Source organism: Helianthus annuus, chromosome 13, assembly GCF_002127325.2.
Source record: "Helianthus annuus cultivar XRQ/B chromosome 13, HanXRQr2.0-SUNRISE, whole genome shotgun sequence".
Classification (NCBI taxonomy): Eukaryota; Viridiplantae; Streptophyta; class Magnoliopsida; order Asterales; family Asteraceae; genus Helianthus; species Helianthus annuus.
In genome coordinates this window covers 119,844,577-119,864,085 of record NC_035445.2, presented here as the reverse complement: position 1 = coordinate 119,864,085, position 19,509 = coordinate 119,844,577, and the positions used below count along the sequence as shown (strand labels likewise).

Below are 19,509 nucleotides of genomic sequence, written 5' to 3'. Positions count from 1 at the left end.
ATGGGCCCCCGTAATAATAAATTGTCTTGCACAGTTACCCCAATTTTCTCTCGTCCAATCAGATGATCGATCTTGGAGGGGACACTACTGTCCTTATACCTTTGTCATGGAAAGGACCATTGTGGTGGTCCATGCGCTAACATTTGTTATCGTTACGCGCGTATAGGCATGATGATTAGATGGAATAGGAATAGAGAGAATTCCTAGTAGTTGGAGGGGCACCTTCGTGATGAATACTTCATCTTCCTTTTCTGGTCAAGTATGTCGTCAATCTTGCTTCACATAAGCCGCGGGGATCTCGTTCCGTTGATTAAGAATTCGTTCAAGGTTGCTGCCTCTGCCTCGTCATCATCACCGTAGTTAGGCACCTTCACAATCGAGAGGGAAGAGTAGCCATCTCCTACGGAAGCAAACTCAGAATCTCGTCTGGTAATCACTCTAGCTATGAGCTTTGCAATGAACGCGAGGTCGGTAGCTTCATCGCGCGAGTTACGTATGGTAATAGGAGTCGGAGTCGAAAGTATCTTATTCACGTCAATAATCATTCCGTACACTTATTTGTATGTATGTATATCAATAACACATATGCTACATAGCATAATCAAGCAACTTAATGTATTATATTACGTATAACTCTCGTTTTGGGGGGGGGGTCATTTTGTCTTTGGCAAGTCTAACTCGTGTAGACTATGCCTTGGTCGGCACCTTATCTTAAAGGTATTCCTCACTGATGTCCTTGCCTTGTCTTTTCTTTGAAAAGTGTTCGACTCGTGGATCTTGGCGCTTACGTGAATGCAATGAAAACCTTTTTGTAAAACGTTTTCGTGAGAGAACGCTAGTGATTGTAGTCTAGACTCGAGAAAGAATCCTAGTTCACTACAATCGAAGCTCTGATACCAAACTGTCACACCCTGTCTTTTGCGGAAGCGTATGATGTGTGACTAGCTTGTTATCATTGCATTCAATCATAATAAACAACTACATGATTTAAAACGATGTTCATCCATTCGGAAAATTTTGAGTATTACAAACACTTGTTATTTACGTTTTAAAACACAACCTTCGTCTAGGTTACAATTCAACAAAAGTGGATGACATCTAAGCTTGTAATCTACTTCTAGTTACGACACCTGCGACCAAGATCCATCCTGTCACCTGAAATACATGTAATTTTGGAAAACATCAACATAAAGTTGAGCGAGTTCATGAATTTTGCATACCATGTATGAAAACATGGTATGTATCTTGTTTAAATAAAGTATTCTTGTATAAATCAAGTTTTCTTGTGTACACCACGTACTAATTGAATGTTTGTACAAGGACATTAAGGCATGTGAGGACATATGGAGCATTAGTGTTGGCTCCTTTAAGGCATGTGAGGATTTATGGAGCATTAGCGTTGGCTCCTTTAAGGCATGTGAGAACATATGGAGCATTAGTGTTGGCTCCTTTACTGTGTCGATTACCCTCGACTGTGTCGATTAACCTCGACTGTGTCGATTTCCCTCGACTGTGTCGATTAACCTCGACTGTGTCGATTACCCTCGACTGGGACTCCGAAGCACTACTAGGTACTAGTTTTGACCATGAGTGGGGTTCGGCCGTACCCGTTAGATCTAACCCTCGTCCCTAATTAATGAAAGTTTTTAATGGCTTGGTACAAGTTTTCACCAAGACTTTATGGCATTTTTAGTATTAAGTCTATGCTCACATGATCTAGTATTTTCTAGGCATTTCTTAAAGCATAACACTCTCGGTACTCGTTCTCACCAAGAGTGCTTCTTGTATTTTTGTATTCTCAAATCGCATCATACTCGGTACTCGTTCTCACTAACTGTGCTTCTTGTATTTTTACCATTTGTAAAAATTGTAATATTTGTAACATGTATTTCACCCCCGAGAGTTATAAAACCAAAAACAGTTAGAGAAAAGGGGGAGCATGAACTCACAACTTTGCGTTCCTTGCGTCGTAAACTTCACCGGATTTGCTTAGCTAGCGTCCCGACCTAAACGTGTTTTATTAACGTTAGTCACTAGACTTGTATCGCACATGTACAGTCACTATCTTTTGTATATGGGTTCTTGTGTTAAAAATATTTTATATTTTTAACTATGTATCTTACTTATATTATTTTCTCAAAAATAAATATAAGTATCTTGTATTTTGCACTTTGCACCCGAATTATATATTTTGTCTAAATATGTTGTATGTGTATTTGCAAGTCCTAATATACTAGCACGTATTATACATACCACGTACATTTAGCACAAAGTTTAGTAATCAAAAAATATATATATTTATCCTCAGATAACATACTCGACATTTAGACACGCAAGTTACAACTTATGTCATTTCAACTTAAATATCCAAAACTGGGCTGTTTTCGAGCATTTTAATAAAATAGTTATCTTATTTCAAAAATTCCCAACTTTTTACAGAAGGTGCTAAATGATCCAAATATTATTCTGTAAAAATCTCGGGATCCGATTCATTAATAATATTTTACTAAAAATCATTTTCCGGACTGCAATCAGATTCATTATTTTCTGACTGCAGCCCACGGAATAATTCACTAAAAATTTATTGTAAGTCGGATTGACGAAATTCCAGTGGGACAATTACTACGACATCAGTATCCATCTACAGTACCAGTTTCATGTTCTAACTCTACACAAACTCAAGTTATGACAGAAAACAGAACGTATATTTTCAGTAGAAAAATGCAGCTCTAGCTGCAGTTACAGAATGACACTTTAAAAATAGTAAATGAAGTCCAAAAATTACGATTCCAGTGCCATAAGAACCGTATTTCATAATATATAAATCTAGGCTTCAGAAAATACATTTTTCGTTGAGTTATGGTCCTGTTACAGCCAACTGAAGTTGGCTGAAAATACAACTCAGCATGCTGTTTTTGCTTTTAGTCTTTCTAACTCGTGTTCGATTGATTCCGTTAACATGTTTAGTGATCACAACAACATCAAACATCAATATTAAAAAGTAAATCATCATATAATCAACAAGAATCAAAACAACTTCATATTAACATTACTTCATCACATTTCAACAACATTTCATCATTAGGTTAGCTCTATGTTCAAAGCTTTGTTTATGATCCTTTAGTGTTCATGAGATATCATCTATTAACCATCTTCATAGGATGTAAAATGAGTAGATCTAAGAGACTTACCACTAGCTCAAAGCTAGGAGAGTTCAAGTGAAGAAAAGTGATGGTTAATAGCGAACTAAGAAGGTCCTTCAACTTCCGAACACACCAAGCTTCGTTAACTACCTCCTAGCACCTTAATACAAGCTTGGAATGGATGATTGAAGGTTGAAGATGGTGGTGATGGGGCTGCTTGGTTTCAGCCGATTGGGGAAGAAGGAGGAGAGGAAATTTTGTGAAGTTGGTGAAGATAATTTAGTAATGTGATGGTCTTGTGGTTTATAAAGGAATCCTCCAACATTTCTATACATAAAGGATAATATGTCTCATGAAGGACTAACATATCCAATTAAAAATTCAAAATAATCTAGGTGTGGGGTTCCAAGGTTGTAACCGGTTTTGAGGGAGGGGGGTGTTAGTTTGATTTCAATTCCTAGTTACACAATCTAGTTACTTATAAAGAATTTAATTTAGGGGTTAATTGTGTTTTAGTGTTTTAAGTAGTAATATGATGAGTAGTGCTCATAACTAGCTTCATAACACCAAAACAATGCTTCTAGCAATATTTTGATGTTCCGGGTAACGTCCGGTTGTTCGGTTAAATACCGGTTCGTTAAAGTGCTAAATTGCACCGTTTAGTGTCTTTCAAGTATCTTTTGTGACACTTTCAATTCCCGACACTTAGGTAAGTATTCTGGATGATAAATCATCATTTCTGCATAATATTTCATTGTCATAATGCTGATTATAGCTGAATTTATATAAATTCTGCACTTAAAGTGCGTTTCGGGTGCTTTTTAGTGCGTATTTTAGCTTCCGGATGGTATATATGTAAAACCTTGTATGTACTCTTGGGTTTTAATGTATTCTTGTTGTTGGACCCACGCCTAGGCCTCAATTCTAATGTCTGACTGCTTTCTGCAGTTTTGTTGATACAGTGTGTCTTACCGGTGAGTTTACTAATTTATGACGCAACGCTCTCGTTTATGCATAAAACAATATTTTGTAGTATAAAACGTGCATGAATTCCCTTGCATGGAATTCAGAAACTTATTTGTCTTATAAACTAGATCATGTACGTTCATTAAAGCACAAATCACTGTTCATTTAGTGTACGGAATGTACGGAAAAGTGCGGTTGTCATAATAGGTTTCGTTATGATCGTATTATAATGTAGCATAACCCTATAAGGTTATATTAAACGATCATATTAGAAATCTGAGTTTTTGCACATGTTCCGTTAATATGCCGTACTTTGACTATTATGCCCTTTTTAGCAAAAATATGGTTTTAGTCATCAATAAGCTTTCAAAAAACTTAGCTAATGATATGTTAACATGTTTAACATATTTTTATGTTACAAATCTGATCATAAACTGAGTTTGCATATAATATCGTAAATTATTCTTTAAATTGACCAAAATGCCCTTTATACGCGTATATCGGTTTTAAGCATAATTTTTCATACCAAACTCATTGTCTACTGATGTAATATCATAATTAGGATAATTTGGGATGTTCATTCAGTTTACAAGATGAGTTTACGCATACGTTCTTGAATTACGTCCTTAAATGACGATAATGCCCTTTTTGCACCTAAAATGATTTAAAAGCACAATTTTCATACAAAAACTTTTTATTACCGATATGTTATCTTAATTAACATATTTTGGTCATATAAACCTGATCATAATATTAGTTTTCCTAAAAGATCACAAATATCGTCATTTAACGACTTTAACGCCGTTTCGGCGCATAGTAAGATTTTAAACCATAACTACCAATAAAGACTTGTTACCTACTGATTTCATAAATCATTTTAAATATTTTTATAGTAGTTATATATTATAAACTCAGATTCCCAATTAGCCTTCAAAACTATGTGTGAAATTACCAAAATGCCTCTACGGAGCATAGTTTGGTTTTAAACTATAAAACACACATATGTTTGGTATCATACTGATATTATATCATAACTAAAGTGTTTTCAAATATTTTTTATGATCGCAACATCAGTTTGTGCTCCGCTTTCTTTTATACGTCGTAAAATGACCAAAACGCCCTTATGAGGCATAGTTTGATTTTAAAACCTTAACGGACATACGAGTTGATATCCTACTGATATTATAACTTGTGTAAAGTATATCGGCATATGGAACTTGTTCATGACTTATCCGGTTACTCGTTATCGCATATACGCGTATGGTTAGACTTATATAACTAGTTTGCGTAAGTTTACTGAAGCGGGTTAAACCTTATTTTTACTTTAAATCCAGAATGTATTTAGTTTACCCATATTATACAAGTCTTCATACTTGTTGGGTCTAAATTACATTCCATTTCGGACATCGTTTAATCTAGCGTATCGTACCGTTTCTAATACTTTAAGTTAACCGGTCTGGGTCTATGACCTAAACAAGACTCGTTAGCATTCTAAATTGGTTATTTATACCATCATTCCAGATTAGAGCCTTCCGGTAAATTGTATCTACGCTTACTTAATTGAATACGGCTGACTTATCATAAATCTTGCAATTTAAGACAGGAGCTAGCTCAGGTAAATACTCTGAACCTATTTTCCCTTATACGGGCTTGGGATACGGTAATATAATTACCGCATGGTCAGGTATGGGATTCAAAGACCAATAAGTCAGAAAATTGAAATAACCTGTTTTAATTCGTATTGCTTGACTGAAACATTGGGGGTTAATGCGACCGTGTCCTGATATCCTTGACTCATTAATTGCAAATGGCCACGACCTAAGCACGGGGTGTAGGCATACACTCGACAGATGCAATATGGTTTATTAAATAATTTTATACCCAATATGGGTTTCCCAATAAGGGAATAAGTGGTGTGTCGGTTAATCATGAACCGGCATAGTACCGGGCCCCGTATGTAGAGCGAGTTTTGTAAAACTGATAACATGAGATATAGTTTGTCCCAAGTATAAAATATTTCATGCCCTGTGCACCTAAACCAATTTTCATAAACATTTTTAAATGTATCGGTTGATTGTATTTACTAGTGAAAACTGACGTATTTTCAAAAGTCTAAGTGACAGGTACAAATACGTAAATAGGCTAGAAGCTGCTCGGGATTGTTAGACAAGGAACTTGCAACTCCTTCGCATAAGCCATTAGTCTGATAAACTTTTTTTGTTTTAAATGATCCACCTGTGGATTATTGCAAGCTTGTCTGTATGTAATACTTTGATATTTTCAGACATTTGTGTTTGTAATAATATTTTTTATTCTAAGACTTCCGCTGTGCTATTCTGTGTATGTTTGACCATGACGATACCAATCTTAGGTCACGATACTCCCCACCGGGCTGAGTTGTAAATATCGGGGTGTGACAACAGGATTGTGCGCGAAGCAATTCCGAACAGAATGATGTCTTCAATTCCAAATCCATCCGTGATTGAACTTTATTTTGATGATTTTCTCTGTTTAACATCAAAACTCCCGTTTAACCCAAAATTGATGAGCTTTGGGTGATTTAACCGACTGTTAGATCGATTAAATCGGTACCGTAGCTCTGATACCACTGCTGACTCCAGGATCCGGTGAGTTTGACGAAGCTTTGGTCCCGAAACGACATGTTCGGTGCGTTTATTACGACTAAAAAAGGTGTAGAAACAGAATACGACACCGATCAGTCAATTTCAATCTGGTCTCTATTGATTATTCAATGTTTACAGCACCACGAGACCAGTTGGACAACATTTCCCCTCTGGGAACCAAAAGCTTGTCCAAATGGGAACCCCAAGTCCCTATTTATAGACATCACTTACACTAAGTGTCCATCCGATCGGATTGCCATCCGACTGGATTGCCATCCTACCAGATGGTCATCTGTCCGGATGGACCTTGACATTTACGAAACCTGTCCAACTTCTCTATTCTATACAATATTCAACACACGCTCTATCTAACTATTCGCACTGTGGCAGACGTACGAAATATGCGCCAACACCTAAGCTTTGTGATTGTTAAACCGTTAACGAACTAATTCAATTAAGCAAAATTAAAATGAGTAGTAACCCTAGATCTTGCATTTGTTGTAACCGGGTGTGAACCTTGTTATTCCATTATATTTTATAATTACTAATAAAATTTTTCAATTTCTCATAGTTAATTAAACAAATCAATTTGTTAATCTTTTCAATCAATCAAAAATCATAAAAACAAGTTAGCAAGCTTCATAATTGTGACACCTTTTTAAGAATTCATTCAAGTCCATTCGCAAACCACCTACTCTTCGTGGTTCGATCCCCTACTACCACTAAGTATTTGTTAAGGGTAATTTGGGCTTATAAATATTATCTTTAACTGGAGCATGACACTTCGATCACATTACCCGACCAGCTATCACTGCCAATATTTGGCAAATTCATCCGCATATCATATTTATGGTTACTAACACCATTCAGTTCCACGGGATGCCTTCTTAGGACCCGAATGTTCATGTCTCTCATTTCTTGCAAATCTGTGATACCTTCCAGGTTCAGCATGTCATTGAAGACACATGCAAATTGCATCTCTTCCCATTCTCTCTTGCCGAGCAAGCCCATAGTTGCCTAGAGTCCCTTAATGCAGGATCCATCACCACTTGGGTCGGGATGCAAGAAAAATTTTTGAGTAAGTACTTCCCTCCATAAAAAAATTCTGAGTAAGTACTTCCCTCCATAACTAGCAGGAGGGGGAGTCCTTCTACGAGACCTGGGAGCGGTTCAAGGAGTTGTTGAACAAATGTCTACATCATGGCTACGAGGATTGGGCTTTGGTCGAGAAGTTCTACAATGGAGTCACATTAGTCACGAGGAACATACTTAACACTACTGCGGGTGGAAATATGATGACTACCAAGACACCCGATGAGTCTAACGAGTTATTCGAGGATTTAGCGATGAACAACTACGAGTATCTGGATTCCTAAGATCTTGTTTCGTCTACTACGCAGAGAGGAGTGTACAAGGTTGATTCTAACATCGCTCTGCAGGCCCAAGTTGACTACTTGACGAAGGCATTCCAGGATATACAGACGAAGAAGGAGCATGTGTGTGAGACTTGTAAGGGAAGTTATGACACTATTGACTGTCCCATCGCCCCTGATGATTTCCAGGAGAAAGTAGAGTTTGTGGGTAACCCCAACTGGAATCAGAACAACTTCGGTAATAACTATAATTCTGGTTGGAGGAATCACCCAAATTTTGGCAGGAAGAACAGCAACCCACCAGGGTTTCAGCCGCGTCAAAATTTGTTCTAGGATGTAGGAGTAGGATCGAGTGGTGGGGAGAAGAACCCCATATTGGAGGAGATGCAGAGACAGAACCAGGAGACGATGAGGCAGAACCAGGAGACACTGGTTAAGCTGGCACAATTGCTAACTCAATTTATGACTCGGGAGGAGACTCGACACTAGGAGACTCAGTTAAAGTTCATGGAGCACGAGGCTTTCATGATGAGTCAGGGAACAACATTGCAAAATCTTGAGAGGACTATGGGAGCGTTGTCGAACCAGCTGTGCCAGATACCTCAGGGTGATCTTTCTAGTATCACCACTCTTAATCCAAATGCCACTGTGAAGGCTGTGACCACTAGGAGTGGGTGATGAGCTGTGGAGGTCGAACCGATAGTTGATGAGGAGTTAATTGACGAGGAGATCGAGATGGAGATGCCATCTAGCAACGTGTATGCGAGGCTAGGCCCAACAAGTACAACACAGTCTAGAGGGTCTTCGAGCGAGAAGGAGAAGGAGCAAACGATGATGTATAAGTCAACGCCCCCTTACCCTGGTAGGTTGGTGAAGGGTAAGGATGTAGAGTAGTATGGTTGATTTATGCAGATGTTGAAGAAGCTCCACGTGAACATCCCGTTCATTGAGGCCTTGGCCAAGATACCAAAGTACACAAAATTCCTGAAGGATCTTCTTACGATTAAGAAGAAGTTAGAGGACCTCTCGACTGTCACCTTGAGCGAGGAGTGTTCTGTTGTCTTGCCGAAAAAGCTCCCGAAGTAGATGACCGTTCCAGGCAGCTTCACCATTCCTTGGCTTATCAGGAATGTGACTATCAGCAATGCGCTAGCTGATCTAGGCACTAACATAAATCTCATGCCCTATTCTATCTATGCTGAGCTTAACCTAGGAAAGTTGTCCCCTACGCACATGATTAAAAAAAATTCCAGCTCGCTAATCATTCGGTGAAATTCCCGAGGGGCATTGTGGAGAACAAGTTGGTGAAAGTCAACAAGTTCCCCGGTTGATTTTGTCATTCTTGACTTGGATGAGAATTCTGAGGTTCCATTGATTTTAGGTTATCCATTCCTTGCCACCACACGTGCAGTCATTGCCGTGTATGATGGCAAGTTAACTCTTCATGTCGATGAGGTCACATTCGTTATTCAACGTTCTATGAGGTATACCCGATAGTATGATGAAACTCTTTATTTCGTCGATACTTTCATGTCACATGTGGGTAGCCTCCTCAGTGAGATATGTGGGAGAGATACGTCTGATACGCAGTTGTTGAGCATGGATGATCAGGGAGTGGGGTCACTATTTTCAATCTTGAGCAGGATCCGCCACCATAGGCTAGCAAGCCTTCCCCTAGGTTTGAGTGTTCTGAGGTATTCGAAGTAATTGAGAGAGAGATTCCGGAGGAGAAGATTAGTTGAGGTACCCCCACCCCTTGAGCTTAAGGAGTTTCCGTCTCATCTTGAGTACTCATTTTTAGGAGAGGGATCTTAGTTGCTCGTCATTGTTTCTGCGCGATTGACGGAAGAGGATAAGAAAAGTTGATGGTCGTGAGGGCGCATGGGCACGCCATTGCGTAGAAGCTTATAGACATCAAGGGTATTAACCCTTCGTTTTGCACACATAAAATCTTGATGGAAGAGGAGTCTAAACTGGTGGTTCAGCCTCAGAGAAGGCTAAACCCGAACACGCAGGAAGTGGTGAAGAAGAAGAAGGTAATTAAGCTGTTGGATGCATGGCTGATTTACCCGATATCGAACCTTGCATGGATGAGTTCCGTCCAGTGGTCCCCAAGAAGGGGGAATGACTGTGGTCGTCAACGACAAAAATAAGTTGATACCCATACAGACCGTCACCGGCTGGAGAGTTTGCATTGACTATCGCAAACTCAATGATGCCACCCGAAATGATCACTTTCCTTTACCGTTCATCGCCTAGATGCTGGAGTGACTGCGGGACAACAATTCTATTGCTTTCTTGATGGCATTTCTAGTTATTTCTTGATCTGCATTACACCAGAGGACTAGGAAAAGACCACCTTTACATGCCCCTATGGCACGTTTGCGTATTGTCGCATGTCATTTGGGTTATGTAACGCTTCGGCCACTTTTTAGTGTTGTATGGTGGCCAATTTTCACTAGATGATCGAGGACTCCATGGACGTCTTTAGGGACGATTCTTTTGTTTTCGGGAGTTCTTTTGATCTTTGTCTGCGTAATCTTGATCATGTGCTTACTCGTTGAGAGGAGACGAACCTGATGCTTAATTGGGGAAATTGTCATTTTATGGTTCGTGAGGGAATTATGCTAGGGCACAAGATTTCATAGGCAGGGCTTGAGGTTGATAAAGCCAAGATTGACACCATTTCCAAGCTCCCGCCGCCTACTTCAGTGATATCTATTTGGAGTTTGTTGGCTCATGTGAAACTTCCTTTGAGAACAGATGATACAAAGCCAAAACTGTTCTACAACAACTGATCCACAATAACAGTGCTTTGAATTACTACATTCTTCAATGGCAAGACATCTAACAACTGCTGGTTCTAAGGTCTGCTCATTGCTAAGCTCTGCTGGATTATAAAGACTGTTAAAGTCTAAACCACTGAAGAAGTCAAAGATTTGCTGGAAGTCAAAGGTCTGATCACCCTTTGTGGAAAGCACTACTAAAGCTTCATCAGAGGTTGAGCCCATCAGAGGATAGTATCAACAGTGTCTTGTAATCTGTTAGGATCTGAGTTTGGATTGATTGTGTTTTATGTTTGAATTAAAATGAAAGATGAACAAGTAATGCAACGGAATATAAATGGAAACAAACTTTGCACATAATCAAACCGGAGAATCGCTTTCAACACACATTTTCAACAAAGAACCGAATGATTGAATTTATTTCAATAACAATTACAATGCATGCATCTAACAAACTCCCCCTCAGCCTGAGCTCACAGTGATTGTTCGTACAGGAAGAAAAGTGGTGAAGAGCTAATAGAATAGTACAGTACAGGGTACTGTTCTATTTATAGGCACGCCCAAACCACTGTGGCATCTTTGCTGACGTCACCATGAAAGTGACATCTAACCTCCTAACAAACTCTAACAACTGATCTAATACAAACACTGCTTATGCTAACTACTAATTACAATTCATTACATAAGAAAACTAAACTACTGCTTTATCCTTCCCCTGTTGTGACTCTAGCAGTACTTGATAACTTCAGCAGTGCTTGACCTATAGCGGTGGATTGATCAACAGGGCCTTAGTCTTTATCAGCTTTTAACTTTGACAGTAGATGTAATCAGCAGATGTTGTAAAGGATCAGTGGATGGAGGTCATCAGATGTTGAAACCACTTTCAATGGGAGAGACTTGTATTCATAATTTCTGCTTATTTTGGATCCACTACTCTGATCCAGTTTTGGGTTTAATTATCTGTTCCTCTGATAGGGTTCAATCCCAACAATCTCCCCCTAGAACAGATAATGCCAAAACCCTTCATTATTGTGGAACTTTATTGCCTCATCAACAGTTCCCTTATTTTCCCTTTGAGTTGTAACTCAAAGTCTAAGGCATCTATGTCATCTTCATCCCTGCATAGTGGAAGATCAAGGAGATCCTGCAGATCTTCAACACTTAGGTCAAGTGCTTGTTCCCTTGTTATTTTCTTCACTTCTCCACTAGACTTGATCACAGTCAATACATGGGTCTGTTTGTCAGTTTTCCACTTTAGTACTTTTGAGTCTGGTGGGTTTCTTGGGAGATTTTTATTGGATGAGGAGTTTGGAGATGCTGGCCTTGTGATGACTGACTGAGCAGTGCTTTGAGCTTGAGCAAGTTTAGGAATATCAGCCATCATCTGTTTCATAACCATTTTTATCATTTCATTACCAGCAGCTATATCCTCTGCTGTCTCTACATCCATCTGTTTTTGCCTTCTTCTTTGATAAAGAATGGCACCAGGTGGAGCAGTGGCCTTCCTGATTTGCAGCTTTGGTCGTCTTGTTGAAACCTCTGCTTCAGGATAGTCAGGTTTTTATGGAATCTTTGGATTTTTCTTCCTAAGTTCCTCCAACTTTTTGTAAGTGGCCCTGACCTTGTCTTCTTTCCACCTTATCACTTGGTCCTTTGACCCAAAGTCAGCAGTGATCAATTCCGCTTTCATTCTCATCAGCTCCAATGCCTTATCAGGTACATTCTTCTTGTATTTTTCCAAATCCGGAGGAGTATGTTTAACCTTGTTTTTAATCATTTCTTGAATCCTGGCTGCTTCACTTTCAAGCTCAGGAATGGTCCATTCTTTGTACATGTATTTTTCTCCTTTGTATTTCTTGTAAGACATGATGTTATCAATACAATCTTTTCTCAAGGATTCATCTGCTCTTTCTGATATCTGATGACAAACATTCTTTGCAAATTGTTCCAAAGATCTGACTTATGTGAGCAGGAATTGATAATGCCTTTGAATTTCTTTGTCAGATTTCCCTTGTGAACTTCTTTTATAGATATCCTCTGCTTGTAGAGCCTTAATTTTCAAATATTCTTCAATATTGTTAGGCCTGGGATATCCTCCAACTGATGGCAAACTCCTTTTAGCAGGGTCATCCTCAAAGTAGAAGGATTTGATCTCTTCTCTAACTGCTGCAAGCTCTAGAGGATATTGGACACCTGCAGGAGTAATGTGAGTGATTGGCTTTTGAACCTGAGCTGATGAGAGAGGAACAGGGTTTGGTATAGTAACAAGTGATAGAGGTTGTGAAGATGTTGGTGGTGGTGAAGTATCATCATCTTTCAGAATTAACCTTCTCCTTTTTGGTTGAGGAGAGGCTGATGATGTTTTGGATGGATTAGTGGTGGTGATTTGAGTGGTGGTTATTGTAGTAGAAGTGATTGAAGTGGGAGGTTGCTGACTAACAGGTGTTGAAACAACTGGTGTTTCAACCACTGTTGCCATTACAACTAATGATGTGTCATCAGCTGTCTTTTGCTTTTTGGTAGGAGGTGATGTTGGTGAGAAATTTTTTTGGTGGTGATGGTAGTTTTGGTGGTGATGGAATATTTGGTGGGGCAGTGGTTGAAGTGGGAGCAGTTGCTGTGGTGGTTTTCGGTTTAAGAACTGCTGAAACCACTGAATTACCAACAGTTGTTGATATAGCAGGTGTTACAATAGTTGTTTGGGTGGAAGATTGATGTGTGAGGTTTTTGGTAGGTTTAGGAGTTTGCTTTGTGGGTCTGGATGGTGTGTGTTTGGGTTCCCTCACTTTTCTAGTGGGATTCTTTCTTTTTGGCTCAGGATTTTTGTGATCCTTTGGCTCAGAAATACCTTGCTCATTCAGTTCCATAAAAGCTCTTTTCTCCTTTTCCCACCTGGATTTATCCTTAGCCTCTCTATCCCTTTTTACACTTGCTTTTGCTTCAGCAAGTGTATTTGTGGTTACATCAATCTTCTTGGTTCCATCTGGCAAGGGAATGTCTTTAGTCATGCTATCTTTTTGTGGTTCAATATACAGACCATCTTCATATCCCCTCTTTTTCATCTGCTTCAATTTCTCCCCCTTTTTGGCATTATCTGGTGGTGGATTATCCACAAAAATAATAGTGGGAGGAGCAGTGTCAGTGGTGTTCAGTATGTGGGCCTTTATAGCCTTGATATCAGCTTGGGTATTTTTAAACCTTGACTCCATGAGATTTCTGATCTTTTGGACTTGAATCTCATGCTACTGATCAGCTGATTGTCTTTGATGTTGGAGCAGTGGTTGAAATAAACTCCACAGCTCATCTGTTGAAGGAGCAGATGATGAAGCAGCTGTTGGATTTGGTGCAGCAGTGGGTACCTTCTGAACTTTCAACAACTGTTGCAGCATGTCTTTAATTTCCGCAACAGAAGTGTCCAGTTTATCAACTCTATCCGTCAATTCTCGGTACATTAAACCATCACCCAACTTAATGGGATCACCTGATTTCCCACATTCAGTGGTTGTAACAGTGGTTGACTCAGGGAATGTATTCCAAAAGTCATCCACTGATGCCCCTTTGTCTTGGAACTGGGGACTTCTTTCTTCAAATTGAGAAACACTTTTTAGTAAACCAGTGAAAACTGGATACACAAGTGTTCCCAGAGAAGAAATTGCCTCCAAGTAAGTCTTATTGATGTAACCACTGTCCAAATGCAAACCAGTGGGTTCATCACTTGTAGTGGCTGCTTCACTTGGACTACCACCAAGAGTTACTTGTAACTCAAGGGGTGTAACCTCCTCAGTTGTTGTTGGTGGGTTAGCAATGATTGATACATCAGACCCAGTCACTTGTTGAGGTATGTTCTCATTGACAGGTGATTGAGAAGGACTGGTTTGTGTCTGGTTCAAATCAAGAGCATCCAACAATAATTTTGTTTGTGGGAGAATTGTGGAGGTGAGGTTGGGTGTAGAAAGAGAATTGGCTCCGGGCTGTGGGCTGTGGATGATGGAAGGAAGTGATTCCAGAGCATAATTGTCACACCCCGACCACGTAAAAGAACAAAACGTGGCGAAAACGTCGGGGAGTGTTGTAACAGAATCATTGTTTCACAACCATGGATCAAATAGTTTTGTTTTATTGAATTATAGAACTCATTGTTTTAGTACAACTCATATAAATACAAATAACTGTTTCTCAGTTTTAAATTCGCTAAGGCACAAGTCCATCCTATGTGTAGCATGCACCAACAATCATCACATAGCAGTACCTAAAACATATATGAAAATAGGTATGTCAGCATAAAAATGCCTATGAGTAACATAGGATTTTGTGTATTAGATTCATGGCTTTGGATAATGCAAGAAAAGGTTTTATGTTTTCAAAATAGCCATGAATCCAATGTAACAGTTTTTGTTTTTGTTTCTGAAAACGTGTCGTTTTGGAAAAAGGTTTTTAGTATAGACAAAAATATACTTTGGTTTTTTAAAGTTTGTATAATTAGTATAACAAAGTGTACTTTAGTTTTGAAATAGTTCAATAGATAGTATATTGAAATATACTTTAGTAATTAAAATAATAGATTTGGTAGTATATCTCAAGTATACTTCGGTTTAACGATAAAAGTATCGGTAGTATATCAAATTATACTTTGGTTAGAAAATAGCATATTAAGCTATGCTTTGGTTTGAAAATAGCATATCAACTAAGCTTTAGTTTGAAAATAGCATATCAATTATGCTTTGGTTTGAAAATAGCATATCAACTATGCTTTGGTTTGAAAATAACATATCAACTATGCTTTGGTAGTATATCAAAATATACTTTAGTTTATGAAATATCAAAGTCGGTAGTATATCAATCTATACTTTGGTAAACAGTAGCATATCAAACTATGCTTTGGTAAATAACAAAGTAGTGTGTTAAAACACATGTTGGATTTTGTACATAGTATATCAAAATATACTTTGGTAGATCACATTTAAGAGCACATCAAACTGTACTTTTATAGTATATCAACATATACAAAGAAAGTGTGATTTGGTATTCAATCAAGCCTTAGTGTATCAAACTACACTTTGGAGACTATAGAAATACCACAAAGGCAATTTCTATTTGGTTAAAATTTGGTTTCTGACATTCTATACAACAGGAATGGGGTGTCTAGTCCTATAGCGCTATATCGTACTACCAATCGGCTGGGTGAATGTATAAAAATAGGTACAATCCAACAATTAGTTTTATAAGTTTTGAAAACCAGTGTTTAAACCATAGGTAATCGTTTAATTTGTCAAAAGAATATGTACTAAGCATGTGTAATCATATAGTTTAAAATCATAAATAACAAATAGGCATATATGTTTCACCCCAAAACAATTGAAAACAGTAAAAGAGGGGACTATGTACTCACTTGAGATTGCAAGTATCCTTGATTAAGTGTCCTAACAAAGCTCGGGAAAACAAGGAATCAAGTGGCACCTAGTATGGAATCACTAATTAAACAATCGGATCCTAAATCAGGAGATAGGATAGAATGAAGTTCTATAAATCAAATGAGTATTGGAACTCATATGGCATGATTTAATAGACCTAACATTCTGATTTGAAAGTCTACCTAAGTGCTTTTGACCCGTTTCGACCCATTATGGTAGTATAAGCCACTATAATGCGTCGTTTGGGTAAAACTATGTTCGGAAGGTTATCTATGTGCTATGTCAAGTCTTACATGCCCAATTATCCCTAAACATGGTACTAAACCAGATTTTATGTCAAAAAGTTGATCACATATTCAAAATACGAGTTTATGCTTCAAAAGGGCATTTTGGTCATTTCCTATGGGCATACAAGCTAACTAGCAAAAGACTAACCAATCCTATATGATCATAAGGTATAACCTTAGAGGTATAACCCTATGCAACTATGATCATTAAGTATGATTGGTCGGATCCTAATGATCGACCAAACGGGTAGGGTTCGAAAGTCTAAGCGGTTGTTTAGACCGCTTGACTTACGACACTAAACAAACACTAAACTAGTAGTGATGAGTTAAACATGTCAAAACATGTTTAACTGACTTAGAAAACTGATTTGGTATCAAAACAATGGGTTTTGATACCCGAAAATAGTTCCGTTGCAAAATGCGTGCTAAAACGCATTTTGACCAAAACTTTGACTCGTCACTACACCTAGTTAACGTGGTAATCAGTGGGTATAATCGCTAAGGATTATAACTATCGTAATTACAATCACGTTGCAAAGTTCAACCGAACCTTGCATTGACCATTGACTGGTCAAACTGAAAGTCAAACATTGTTTGACTTTTTAAACTAGTAAGTAATAAAAGAATGAAAGAATGCTCACTGGGTCCTTGCTATCTTTTCTACAAAGAATAAGCTTCCAATCAGATTAGAAAGCTCCCAAATCAGATGATAGAGAAGAGAAGAGAGGAATGAACAAGGAATTCAAATGAATGGCCTTGCTATTTATACTTGTTGCAAGATCATAAGATCATTCCATGTGTTTGTGTGGCCAACAAGGAATAATCTTGACCCTACAATTGTTAAGAACTGATTGGGAACCTTGGTGAATACTTAAACTTGCTCAACACACTAGAAATTTGCACAAACAGCCCCCAAAGATCAAAGAGTTTGCTGAAACTCATTTCTGGTCACTGGGCATGCCTTACGGACTATAAGGACATGTGCATACGGTTCGTAAGCTACTTGCAGACCAGCAACTTTCAGAAATTGACAATTTAGTCCCTGCACTTGAGAAACTTGATTTTTGATGCATTTTTGACACGTTTAAGCCCCGTTAACCCCATTTCAAAGCTCTAAAATGAAGTTAAAGCGTAGGGAACTTAAAATATGCTCAAAAATATCTCGGATGTCGGTTCGTTTGGTCGTACGGTTGCGTTGTTCGGTTAATTACGACGAGAGTCGTAACGAACGCAAAAATGATCCAAATTAAGCGACGAATGGAATTTTTGCATGCCGATCACTAAAATAAAAATATTTTAGTGTGTACAAAAATTTTGGATGTCCAGATGTGGTCAGAACGTAAGACATGCGCGAAAATGCAAACTTACGTCGTTTTTGACACTTTTAGCCCCTGTAAGATCATATAAGCATGTTTTCGCACACCGAACCTATCAAAGCCTATTTCTAAGCTATGTTTAGGTTATATATGGTATGTTTAGCTTATGATCAAGTTCCGGACTGTACGTTACCTTACGAATCGGTATAGTTTCACAGTTTGACGCAAATAGTCCCTGCGATCGAATAAACTTGTTTTTGCCGTACCAAACCTTCCAAAACTTATTTCTAAGTTATGTAAAGGTTATTTAAGGTACGTTAAGCCTATTTCACTATCGCGGAGTGTTTGTCGCATTAAACTGATTACGTTTACGCACCAGTGCGCGTATAACCTTCCAGAAAGCGATTTAAAGCTCGAAATCGAACAAGAATTGATATGTGCAAAAGATACACATATTTATACAAATCCCAAGTATGAAACAAAATATTTCATTGTATTTGCATTTGTATGATGGTCGTAGTGACACAGGTGTCACAGTCTCCCCTACTTTAGGAAATTTCGTCCCGAAATTTAATTCTAGAGGAAACTTGTGAAGACAACTGTGATTGTTTCGCTTTCGAATGAATCCACCGTTTCCCAAGTAAAACTCTAGGTCACGTTTGGATTCTTAGAGAATCTGTTAATTACCAAGATGTTGTCATTGTAGTAACAAAAACATGGGGTTTCGAACAACGAGTAGGAGAATGTTTCATATGAATACTATTATAGGAAACTTGTGTGTGCTCGAAATCAGAGTCAGAGATTGCAAGATATAATAACATTGGTCAAGGTCCAGGACTTCTAGTAACTTAAATAACACTACATTTGCAATGTAATAAGGAACACTTATATATAGGAAGTACCAGCGGCGTATCCACCATGTCCTTTTTACATTGTTCCTGTCTCGTTGTCCTTATCACTATAGGTCTTAACACATGACAAAACTTGATGTGGTTTTTGTGCACTGAATTCCATAATTATATATGCATCCATAATTACGTAATTCCTTGCACAGTCCGCACAGTTCATCTCATAATGTGTAGGGTAAAATCAATCGAACAAACATGAAATGACTTGACTAGATCACCAAAAGATCTTTTTTAACTAAATCAACGAACGATCCTTTTAACTAGATCAACACATGATCTCCTTATCTAGATCGTCGTATGATCTCTTTAAATAGACCATTTAAGGGATCTTTGTAACTCAAAAACCAATAATCGTTTTGAAACAGCACTTTGGAATCCAAGGTTCTGACTATTTGCATAGAAAGCTCCTTAAGGATTTAAGATAGTACTTTGAGTATCCTTCTGAGAATCTAACATATGAAAATACGGAAGATTATACCAGGACTTAGATAGCGAGCTTTAGAATTACACATAAACACAAAATTACCAAATTGTGTATTCGTTAATTTAGTTATTAGCTAGTTCATGAATTAATGCATTTTGAAGTACACTAGAAATCCAATCATGGACTTCAATTAGTACTTTAAAACATCATCAAGAATCTAACTATGAAGATAGGAAGATCTTTATAAGGATTTGGAATTCGTGTAATGAAT

The 19,509-nt window shown here is 38.1% G+C and overlaps 1 protein-coding gene across 1 annotated transcript; it reads right to left on the bottom strand.

The window, feature by feature from the left end:
• Positions 1-13,390: 13,390 nt before the first annotated feature.
• Positions 13,391-14,101, bottom strand: LOC110901605. The gene has a single exon (XM_022148416.1). It carries the CDS (start codon positions 14,099-14,101, stop codon positions 13,391-13,393), a length of 711 nt encoding a protein of 236 aa, XP_022004108.1.
• Positions 14,102-19,509: the final 5,408 nt, after the last annotated feature.